Here is a 12494-nt window from a genome sequence, read left to right on the forward strand (position 1 = left end):
GGCACCAGGTGGCTACCGTGGAGCCAGTGCGTGAGGGGAACTGGCTTTTAAGATGGCTCCTTGTGTGTACCAGGAGCCTGCATGTAACCATAAATGTTAACCAATGAGCCCAGGGTTTCCTCTGCAGCCAATCAAAGCGCTGCCATGGTCCAATCAGCACTCTGCATAAATACTAGGTGTGCAAACTCAGTTAGCAAAACTATCCAATCCCAGGAGACTGTCTTGGTTGCGACAATCTGACAGCCCCCGAAGCTGAAGGAGGGCCACTCATGTGGCCCACTCACTAGCCCATCTCTGCTCTAAACCAAACCAAAGCCAAACGACACTTGTTTCAACAAGCCAAATACAGCCGATCCCAACGACATAAAATACGATCTTTTACAAGCATTACGTATTCTCTGCATCGTTGTGCCACCCGGAGGCCCCAAAACGGGAGCCCTTGTGGTTTTTCTGCCATTTGTTTGTTTTCTTTGCCCATTACAATGCCCCCAAGTCCACAACCATCACGAGAGGGGCAACATTCCCACAGACCGGTGTGCAAAAACAGAGAGGCATCTAGTGGCGCCAAGCCGCACAGCAGGCCAAAGTTAAATGGAACCTGCCATAAAATGCAGTCCTTCATTCCAATCCCAAACAAGCATTTACGAACGGGGGGCTCTTAGTTTGTTTTTCATTCCCCCTTGACACACTTCCGTATTTCTTGAATTAGATCAGGATACACTGGAACATCCTACCTGAAATTATCCCTGTGCCTGCCTTCAAATCCCTGCTCCTCACTCCCGCCTATCACAAACCAGCGCCAGCTAGATTGGACCTCTCCCAGAGAGCCAATTGTATTAAAAAAACAACACACACATGCACACACACAACATAGAACACTGACACCCTGCACACAGAAGGAAAGAACAGTCCCCTCCATTCCGAGTCACTGGGTGAAATTTTCTGCTCCATTACACAGCAGGTCACACTATTTGATCACAGTTGTTTTCCTCCCTTTCTGGCCTTGCAAAAATCAATCAATCTACTCCATGTACAACGTTTTTTGGCCACGGCGCTGTGTGTGGTAGCTGCCTACGTCTCCCTGCAGTGGTATTTTCATTGCTTGTCCTCGCTTCCCTCACTCCTCCGTTCTCCACACTTGTCGCGACTTATTCCCAAGTTAGACTGTGAACTCTTTGCGGCGGGACAGGTCTCTGTTGCTGTATGCCTTTGTGTGCTTGAGTAGGACCTCCAGGCTCTCCTGCTCTATCAGGATGTGGCTACACTGCAGTTAAAACCCCATGGCTGCCCCACGCCAGCTGACTTCAGCATACAGGCCTCGGGCTAAGAGGCAGTTTAATTGAGATGTAGATGTTCAGGTTCAGTCCAAACCAAAGCTCTAAGACCCTGCAAGATGGAGGGGGATCCCAGGGCTGAATTAGACAGCCCCTTTAGTCAGAGTCCTGGGAGCCCACGTCAGCTGGCCTGGGCCAGCCACAGGTGTCCAACTGCAGCAGACACACCCTAACTGACAGAGTATCAATTACCTATGTTCTGTCCCCACAGAAAATGTGCAATACAGTAAAAGGAATAGGACTCTAAAGCTCAGCTTTCATAACTCACTAAGTAGTTTCCTCCATAAACACACACGCACACCAGATTAGTGCGGCTCACCACTGCCAATCTGAAACAAGAGTGAAACACACAAAAACCAAACACCCTCGTTTCGCCTGCCAGAGCATTTTAAACATCGCCCCTTCAATCCAAAGACAAGAAATCAGACTTTACAGCACCAGCAAGCAGCTGCATGTGGAACTGTAAGGTCAGTTCCAAATTCTGTATTGTCATATTCTCTTAATATGGCTTACTTCCCTCCCTTTTCACTTACCTTCTGGGTACAAATAAGCTTTCCTACTGCATTCCTAAAGATTCTCGGATGGGCCATAAACTTGAATGCAATCTACTCTGCATTAACTAAACAGAACCCATTAACTAAACAGAACCGTTTTAAACCCTTCCTAAGTACTGCCACAGCTTTTCCTTGTGTAACTGCCACCAGGCAGATTTGAACTTAGGACCTCTGAAGCTGAGTATAGGAGCCTCTACCCTCTGAGCTAAAAGCCAGCTTCCGCCCAGCCGCTACTGTAGAGGTCTCTTGGTCTTAACTGTTGCTGTGGTCTAGGTGCCACTGCATAGGACAGTGAACCACGCTAGGTGTGTCAGTTACACTTGGAAAGGTCAATTCATTTCATTTTCTCTCCTTCGACAGTTCAGTGATGATAGTTAATATACATTAGAAATCGAAAAAGTCTTCATAGGCTGTCCATTCTGGCGGTTCTCAACCTATTTACCATCATGGGCCGCATATGCAGTCTAGTCTCTCTGAGTTATCTGGGCCACAGCCACACAATATCTATTAAGAATGTGAAAGTGTAACCATGTACATGGTTAATTAATGAGCCCAACATGCAGTTTCCCACGCCGCACAGAGAACTGGCTTAAAAGCCAGCTCCCAGCATGCACCGGCTCCCAGGGAGCTGCCTGCCGCTCTGCACTGCTGCCTCTGATACAGAGGAAGCAGCACGGGGCAGGTGGGAACCAGTACACACGGGCTAGAGCAGTGGTTCTCATTCTGCAGCCAGAGGACCGCTTGCACACTGCGGTGGCCCATGTAATCTCTTCAAGGGCCCTCTGAAACCTGCTCCCTGTGCGCACCGGTTCCCAGACAGCCGACTGCCACCCCGCACGGAACCATGTAACAGCTGGAATTTTCAGTGGTTACACAGCACCATACGCTCATTTGAACATCCCTAAAATATCCACTGCTGGTATGACCTTGAAGATATCACATGGGCCACAGCTGTGTGCAAGCGGTCTTCTGGCTGCAGATTGAGAACCACTGCTCTAGGCCACTGCCCTACCAAGGCAGGATTGTCCCTTACAGTGCAGGAAATGTTGAGCAATACTCCTAGAGCAACTCACAAGCCTGTAAAACTCTGCTGAAGTTTACTTTTCAACTACATAATCTGAAGCCATCCGCTCTCAAGCCTCTAGATGCTGAAAGAAAAAAACAAAAGCAGCAATCATTTTTACAGTGACTCAACAACAGCATAAACATTTATACCAGTATACATTTCTGTCTCCCATAGCTGGCAGCTGAATCTGGTTTAATAGCTCCTTGCGGCAACTGTACAGAATATAAATCTATGCAAACCTGAATTTTTTAATAGTTCCTAAAGAAACAAAAAGTCTCCTAATGGAAAAGACTTCACAATAAAGGTATATTAGGTTACAGCAACATAAACTCAATCCTAGTCTCTCAATTCAGTCCACAATCTCCTTTTGTACTGGGTTCCCCTCCCTCCTGTTACATTTGATCTCTTTCTCCCACCTTCTTTAGAAGGAAAAAAGAAAAACAGGCCTGTTTACTCTTGATGTGAAATGAGACACATGCATTTTTTTTTTAAACTGGAGAGAATTGTAGGTCTCCCACATCTCTCATGTCCATGCATTCTGCTCTCGTTTGGTGTTTGTGCTGAAAGCACCTTCACTTACCCATATTATAGGATTCCTTGGTTGGGGGGAATATTTCCCATATCTCGTTTTGTGCAGGTGCTTTTTTTTGTGGGGAGCAGGCGTGGTTGCTTTTCTAAAGAACTTTATACCACTTGCTTCTCTTATTTCCAGTGATAGATTACAGGGATGTTAACAAACATTGATTTTTGTCAACATGTAACTGCTGAATTTTTCACGCAGGGGGGCAGGCAGGAGCCTCCCCTCTCTCCCCTGTTGCTTCTGATACAGAAGCAGCAAAAGGAGGAGGTATAACGGCCCAGGCTTAACCGTTAATCATGTAAACGGCTACACACTCACATCCCTGATAGATCATTCCAGATTTACAGCCCGCCCCGACACCTTCCCTCGTCAGTTCCCATTCAGAGACTCTGCACAATGGCCTTTCCCTAGAGTCCGAAAGGATTTTTTCTACAGCTTAGCATGACTCTTCCCCTTGCCTTTAAATGCTGCAGTGAAATTCACCCAGACCTCATTATAAACCTTGGACAGTTCAGGAAGCTTCTCCTCCCAAGGGACACCAAACGAGTCTCGCTGTCTCTTCTGTACCCACCTTCTCTGGAGTCAGAATCCTCCCTCACCAAGATCCACAGGGCTGGACGGAACTGCCCTTTGCATTCCATGAACTCACGAAAAGCAGGAAGTGTTCCCTTCCAAAGCCAAGGTTTTGGACTGGGAATTGGTTTGATTTTAAAAAGGCACTAAATTCTTACCACAGCCTTTTCAACAATAAAGGGGAATTATGTAACTGAACAGCACTGCAAAGAAGACGTGAACGGAAGTACAGTAGGTGTGTGCACATGCTTCTTACAATGCAAAACCCAGATAAATTCAGGATTATAATGACTGCTCGCTCTGGGCTGCATAGGTGCCTCGGCGCCGCAGCATGTAGAACCGCCTATGGTCTTGTATAGGCTGAGACCATCTCTGACTTAATGGGTTAGCTTATAACAGGGAGTTTGAAATGACGGGTCGTGACCCAGCACTGGATGATGGAATGTCGGGCCCTGGGTCTCATTGCTGCAGGGGAATCAGGTGAGCAGTGGGTAGGGGAGCTAAGGCAGCTCCTTGGCCGTGCTGCACCCCAGAAGTGGCCAGCAGCAGGCCCGGCTCCTAGGTGTGTGGGGCGGGGAGAGCGCACAGGGCTCCACGCACGGCCCCTGCCCTGAGTACTAGCTCCACACTCCCATTGGCCGGGAACCTGCTTCTGGGGCACAGCAGGGTCTGCGGTGCCAGGAGAGGCAGGAAGCTGCCTTAGCCGCCCTGCTGCACAGCCGCTCAAGGTCAGCCCCTCCTGCCCCAACCCTGACCTCCCCCACAAGCCAGAACTCCCTCCTGCACCCCAAAGCCCATCCTCAGCCCCACCCCAGAGCCCACACTCTTGTCAAATTATGTTGGGTTGCAGCATCAACTGGGTCATAATCAAAGAAGTTTGAACCCACTGGTTCATAGGGTGCTTGGTGACCACAGCTGAATTTCCTTGCTTTTAGGGGGTTCCTGTGTTAAAGTGATTAGCATTCGAAGCACAGTAGTTATTGCTCCGTACCAACAGGATTTCCAGTTGTTTGAACAATCCCGCACCACTGAAATGCCATATGCATGGATAGCTGCAATGAAGGACTGTAGGAGACAACCTTAAAGTTTCTCCCTTGCACTCCGCCAACTGCACGTGATGCCTGCTGTCTCGAGACAGGCGCTTCCTGCAACCACCTGAACGCTCAGGCAAACCCACTCTTAAGAAAGCAAACGCAGTAGCGAGAGTAGCAGAGCCCTTTATTTCAAAACAGCCAACCTGCAATGAGGCAAGAACAGTTTCGCCACAGATCAGGGAACACGCTGCTGATGCTCCACTCCGGATGGCTTACGATGATTCCAGAACAAATTACACCACTTCCCACAGCGCCGTAACTCTGCCAAACGCTGCACCGACATTAACTCACCTTCCCAGAATCCACAGGAAGTAGGGACAGTAGAAGGTACCCTTTCTATGAAGACGAGCATGGGGGTGCAGAAAGGTGTAGTGACACACCTAGGATACACAACCAGTCAGTAGCTAAGCTAGGGCTACAATTCAGAAAGGTTTCTTCCCCCAGTCTTGTACTCTAGACACTAGAAACACGACCTCCCTTTAGCGGGATACATGTGTCAACTACTTCCTTCGCAAAGGCAGACAGCTTAGGTTGGGAGGGCACACTTGCACTCCCGAGTGAAGGAATGACACCGTAGTACAAGATTTAGAAGTGACAGGAATGCATATTACTGAGCACTGTTCAGCTATAACAGCTTGTAGATTATAAATGCATACATGAATCCAGAAAAGCTAGCACATGGAAATCCCTCGGCATACACAATCTAGGGATGTTAAGGACTAGTTGACTACTTGCTTCCCCCCTCCCCACACACACACTTGCTGCCTCTATAGAAAAGAGGCAGCAAAGGGGGGGGAACCCAGGCTCTACACTTCGCTGCCCCTTTGAAATGCTGCACGACGTTTCAAAAGGGCAGCGCTTCATGGAGCCCAGGATCAGCTGTGCAGCGCTGCCCCATTGACTAATCGAATAATCAATGAAGAAATGCATCGACTACTCAATTAGTCAGTTACACAATATTCAATTAGTGAGTTACATGATATTTAACATCCTTAACACAATCAAACCTGTATTTACAGCAATGTACTATTATGTCACCTATTCTAGCAATCCACAAGATCTATGTCCCTGAGAAATGTCCTATTCCCTCTACAGCAAATCTCATCGTTGATGACCATGTCTGCAATTGGTCACTGACTATGGCCATGTCTCCACCTGTGGGAAGATCGATGCTGCAGCATTTGATTTTGTTAGTCTAGTAAAAGACCTGCTAAATCACACCCCGAGGGCACCTCTATTTGCGCTGACCCTGCTACTTCTCGCAAGGAGTAAAGGAAGTCAATGGGAGTGCTTCTCCCGTTGACCTCCTGCCATGAAGATGATACTGAAGCTCGGCTTAAGGGACATAAACTCCAGCTATGTTTTTTATTGTGCACCTGGAATTGTGTACCTTAAGCCGACCTAATTCAGCCAGGAAGGGAAGTATCTTCAGGATTTTTGCCAAATATAAAGAATGTTTGCAAGTTAATATTTTTAATTGTTCAAGTGACAGAGAGCTATGGTTTATACATTCTAGAACAGTACATACATAAACAACAACAATTGCAGACGTCTATGTTGAAAAGTTCTCTGAATGGCCTTTGTCACACTGTATTAGGTAGCTTTTTATACACACACACCAAAAAGAGTAAGAGGTTTTAATGAACGCATGGAAGAGCCCCCACCTGAACAGTGTAGCACAGAGATCTGGCGCTTGCTTTCTGAATCAACTGTAAATATTACATAGCCTTTCAAAGGGACATTATAGTTTCTGATGGGCCAAAAAAATCAGCCTTCCCATTGCCGGCCTCACAGATGTTACGCTGTCCTTCTACACCATTTGTGTGGCACCATTATTTTGAGCCTAAGGAACTGAAACCATGTGCAGAAGAATTCTTGTACTTTTCAGTCCCCTGCCAGATCCTCAGAAGACGAGCAAATGAGCGGAAGGCCAGCACAACACATGCAGGGTGCTAGGTAGGTTTCTCTGTACTCACATGTGCTGCTGTTGGATTGCCCAGCAAGAAAGGCTGGGATGTTATCAGTACAGCAGCAACACTTGATTTTGGGATGGAAGCTACATAAAATATTTCGTATCAGAACATAAAATAAATAGCTGCTATTTTTAAAATAGGCCCCAAAACCCGAATAATCTGAAAACATCCTATAATCTGTCAATACTTAAATGGAATCAAATGTTTTTCTGCATACAAACAACAGCTGGGGATGGACAATTTTGATGGAAACCCATATGTTTTGCTGGAACACTTAACCCTGTTCCTATTAACCCCTATCAATAAATTTAAAAAAATCCAAATAATCCAAAACACCTCCTGAAAAACAATCAGGAATAATGTCATATAAGCTTTGTTTTCAATAAGAAATTGAATTATGTTTAACCCTTGTTTTTGAACAGAAACATCAGCTCTAGACAAGAACATGTGGGTTCAACATTATGTCAGTAATGTAAGTAAATCTGGAGCTAATGTTTACCAACTTATCTGTTGCAGCTTCAGATCACTGAACCTGTTAAAACTTGTCATTATGCATGATTACATTTCCTAGTGAAGGAAAACCAAACCTTCCACACAATCATCTTTTCATTAAAACAAAAAAGTTTCACAGACTCAGACGTACACATCGCAAAGTGTTTTAATATCCCAACTGGAGAAGTGGGAAGAAACTCCTCCTTCGCCCTGCACCACAACAAGCTTTTCTAGAGACCCAGATAAAGAACACTCCAGTTACTCTTGGTGCTAAACAATTTTGCTAGAACACAATAAAAACATTGGGGTTTTTACTGGAGTTTCTTGTTTAAAAATACAAATACAGTGGAACGCATGGAATTCCAGCGCTCCTTCGTTTCCTATCCCCCACACAAAAGGTTTGACAAACAGCGGCGAAAGCCGCTCGCCAGCCCTGCACTGCGGATGAGCAAGAGCCGCACTGCGCATGAGTGTGCCGCCGGTAAACGGGGCGCTGGGCTGAAATCTACTCGCCATGGGCGAGTAGATTCAATAGTTTGTCGAGCCCTGCCCATACAGCTAATTCTAATAACATAAAAACAGCAGCTTGTGAAGAGCTTCAAAAAGATCTCACCAAAGTGAGTGATTGGGCAACAAAATGCAAATGAAATTTAATGTTGGTAAATGTAAAGTAATGCACATTGGAAAAAATAATCCCAGCTATACATACAATATGATGGGGACCAAATTTAGCTACAGCTACTCAAGAGAGATCTTGGAGTCATCGGGGATAGCTCTCTGAAAACATCCACTCAGTGTGCAGCGGCAGCCAAAAAAGCGAACAGAACGTTAGTAATCATTAAAAAAGGGACAGAAAATAAGACAGAGAATATCTTATTGCCTCTATATAAAACCATGGCACGCCCACATCTTGATTACTGAGTACAGAAGCGGTCACCTCATCTCAAAAAAAGATATACTGGCACTGGAAAAGGTTCAGAGAAGGACAACAAAAATGATTAGGGGCCATATGAAGAGAGATTAAAAAGACTTGGATTTTTTATCTTAGAAAAGAGGAGACTCAGGGGATCTATAAAAGATAGAGGTCTATAAAGTCATGACTGGTGTGGAAAAAGTATTATTTACTTGTTCCCATAATACAAGAACTATGGGTCACCAAATGAAATGAATAGATAGTAGGTTTAAAAAAAAAGCAAAAGGATGTTTTTCTTTACGCAGCACACAGTCAGCCTGTGAAACTCCTTGCCAGAGGATGTGGTGAAGATTAGGACTTTAACAGGGTTCAAAAAAGAGCTAGATACATCCTTGGAGGTTAGGTCCATTAATACTTATTGGCCAAGATGGATAGGAATGGTGTCCCTCGCCTGTCAGAAGCTGGGAACGGATGACAAGAGAGGGATCACTTGATGTTTCCCTGTTGTGTTCACTCCCTCTGGGGCATCTGGCATTGGGCATACCATAATTTATATAACGGTATTAGGATATTTTCTGCTTTATTATCCATCCCTTTCAAAACAGTTGCTAATATTTTGTTGGCTTTTTTGACTGTCACTGCTTTTCAGAGAGTTATCCACAAGTTCCACAGGAACTTCGAGTCAACAAACACGTGGACAAAAGGTGACCCAGTGGATATAGTGAACTTAGATTTCCAGAAAGCCTTTGACAAAGTCTGTCACCAAAGGCTTTTAAGCAAAGCAAGCTGTCATGGGTCAAAAGGGAAGGTCCTCTCATAGCTCAGTAACAGGTTAAAAAAAAGACAGGAAACAAAGGGTAGGAATAAATGGTCAGTTTTCACAATGGAGAAAGGAAAACAGCAGGGTGCCTCAAGGAGCCGTACTGGGACCGGTGATGTTCAACGTATTTATAAATGGCCTGGAAAGAGGGGTAAATAGGGAGGTGGCAAAGTCTGTAGATGATATACAACTACACAAGATCATTAAATTAAAAACATGGATTTGATAGCACTTTATAGACTAACAAAACATGTAGATGGTATGTTTAGGATGTGCAGACCCAAAATAAATAGGAACGAAGGGGGGGGGGAAGGAAAGGGAAAGGGAAAGGAAACAGGGAGCAGAGGGTATAGAAAATAGGGAAGTTAAGGAAATCAGTGATCTGATTCCCTTAACCCCCTTATTTTCTATACCCTCTGCTCCCTGTTTCTCACCACCTCCTTTTTTTCCTCCCCCCCATCTATTTATTTTGGGTGTGCACACTCTAAACTCAGAACTCTCGTCATCTGAAGAAGTGGACTGTGCCCACGAAAGCTCATGATACCATTTACATGTTTTGTTAGTCTATAAAGTGCCATCAGACCATTTGTTGTTTTTTTCTGTACAGACTAACTCGGCTACCCCCCGAGGTTTCATTACATCCAAAGTTGACCATGAAGAGTTACAAAGGGATCTCACAAAACTGGGTGACTGGACAACACAAATGGCAGATGAAATTCAATGCAGATAAATGCAAAGTAATGCAAGTTGGAAAATGTAATCCTAACTATAGGTGCAAAATGATGAGGTCCAAAATTCACTGTAAGCATCGAGTAGATAGGTTTATACTAGGAACTTTTGCTGGTACAACAAAGTTGGTTAGCAGTACAATTTTTTATACCTTTCCTAAACCAACAAAAACCCCTAGCATAGACATAGTCACACTGCAAAATGTCGGTTTTGCTGACAACCTATTTTGTTTGGGAAACTCATATAAGCCATGCAGGCAAAAGCATCTTTCTGATGGTAGATAACCGCATGTACACTAAAAGGGTCTGCCACTTTCTACTGGCATAGAAACACCAGCAAACCTCTCTACTGTAGACTAGACTTCAGTGTAACTCATTTCACTGACACTGTATAGACAGCAATCCTGGAGTGTGACAAATAGCACACTGGAAAACCCATGTCAGAAATCTCAGCCCAAATGCTTATGCCCCTTCCTAGGAAGCAGCTCTGACCCAAGAATTGAGACCAGCTTGAGAGAGAGGCAGGGAGCAAACTTTGTTGCTGTTTGCCACAGCTCACTTCCTTGCTCTCCCCCACCCACAAAGAAAAGAGCCTGCAATACAAATCTAACAAGGATGCAGCAATTATTTCTTCAAACACTAGATTTTGACTGAAAATTAATCTTGGAAGAAACCCTAAGAATTCATTTCCCCCTCCCACACTAACATCGATGCCCACTGTTCATTTCAGGAACTTGTGACTAGGTTTGAGTCTACTTTTTTTTATGAAAAAAAAGTTGACTTCAGAAGGGCCTGGTCTTTGCAGAAGTCAATCCAGAAATTACAAATGAGCAAGAATTCACCTCCACCCTTTGCGTACCAGGAAAGACCCTGATTTTGCAGAGTTTGGAAAGGGCGCCTTTTAATATCGTTAGCCAAATATCAGAGAAGACAAGGGATTATTAACTAGATTTTATTCTTTTTTTTCCTCCTTCCCTCTCCAGCTGCCAGATTTGCCCCTGTCCACCCTGCAGAAAGGGCGTAGTTTTGCACCATGGTTATGGGGATGTAAACAAGTAGCGTGTACATGCCGGTGTGTGTGTGTGTGTTCAAAAACTGACTCCCACGAGCTAGATCACCTGCATCTCACGCCAGCTATGATTGTATAGAGCTCGCCATATCAAAACGCCGCCTTTTTCGCAGCAAAAACAGAGCCTCAGTCTCCAAGCAGAAAAGCAGGAAAAAAATAAAAAAACCCCAATTCTTTCTCTTGGGACTTTTATTTTCTCCTGAGTGTCAAGGGGGAGCCGTAGGGGGGCAGGGGAGTTTCTAAGTGGGGGCGCTGAGGGGCACGGGGGTGTAGGAAGGGGGCAGAGGGGGGGTGTAGGAAGGGGAGCAGAGGGGGGGTGTGGTGGGGGGGCAGAGGGGGGGTCTGGTGGGGGGGGCAGGGGGGGTCTGGTGGGGGGGCAGAGGGCTGCAGGAGCCAGAGGTGTGTGGGCAGGGGGCACAGTCTAGGAGAGCGGGGGGGGGGCAGACAGGGCGGGGCACAGAAGGGGGGCAGCAGCAGAGGGGGCAGATGCGGGGGACAGTGGGGGGCAGCAGCAGGGGGGCTAAAGAGGGGAGCAGCGGGGGGGCAGAAGTGGGGCAGGTGGGGGAGGGGATCTGGGGGGCGGGGGCCGGGAGGGAGCCTGGGGGGGGGGGGCGGGGGCAGCTGGAGGCCCCCGGCCCCGCTCACCTGCTCGGCCGCTCTGAGGCGAACTCGGCCCCGCCGGACTCCGCCATCTTCCCTGCGCCGCCGCTTTAAAGGGGCAGGAGCGAGCGGGGCCGCCGCGCCCCCCCCCCCCCCCGCCTGGAGCGTCGCCTGCCCCCCCCCCCCCCCGGGGACTGGGTCTTTGGTGCCCCCTAGCGCTGCCCCCAGGAGTCCCCTGCCCCACGGTGCCCCCCCCCGGGGACTGGGTCTTTGGTGCCCCCTGGCGCTGCCCCCAGGAGTCCCCTGCCCCACGGTGCCCCCCCCCGGGGACTGGGTCTTTGGTGCCCCCTGGCGCTGCCCCCAGGAGTCCCCTGCCCCACGGTGCCCCCCCCCCCCGGGGACTGGGTCTTTGGTGCCCCCTAGCGCTGTCCCCAGGAGTCCCCTGCCCCACGGTGCCCCCCCCCCCCGGGGACTGGGTCTTTGGTGCCCCCTAGCGCTGCCCCCAGGAGTCTCCTGCCCCACGGTGCCCCCCCCGGGGACTGGGTCTTTGGTGCCCCCTAGCGCTGCCCCCAGGAGTCCCCTGCCCCACGGTGCCCCCCCCGGGGACTGGGTCTTTGGTGCCCCCTAGCGCTGCCCCCAGGAGTCCCCTGCCCCACGGTGCCCCCCCCCCGGGGATTGGGTCTTTGGTGCCCCCTAGC

General features: G+C 47.7%; 1 protein-coding gene across 2 annotated transcripts in view; it reads right to left on the reverse strand.

Annotated features, from left to right (window-relative positions):
• Positions 1-11934, reverse strand: part of KLHL26 (kelch like family member 26) — a 32154-nt gene extending 20220 nt beyond the window's left edge. The window contains exon 1 of one of the 2 annotated variants that reach the window (XM_075902886.1): positions 11842-11925. In XM_075902886.1, the coding sequence (XP_075759001.1) occupies positions 11842-11888 (47 nt within the window). In that variant the 5' untranslated portion in view covers positions 11889-11925. Of the gene's footprint in view, positions 1-11841 lie in introns of both variants that reach the window. The other variant, XM_075902884.1, reaches the window with a different exon arrangement.
• Positions 11935-12494: the final 560 nt, after the last annotated feature.

The sequence above is a fragment of the Pelodiscus sinensis genome, chromosome 19 (genome assembly GCF_049634645.1).
Source record: "Pelodiscus sinensis isolate JC-2024 chromosome 19, ASM4963464v1, whole genome shotgun sequence".
Classification (NCBI taxonomy): domain Eukaryota; kingdom Metazoa; phylum Chordata; order Testudines; family Trionychidae; genus Pelodiscus; species Pelodiscus sinensis.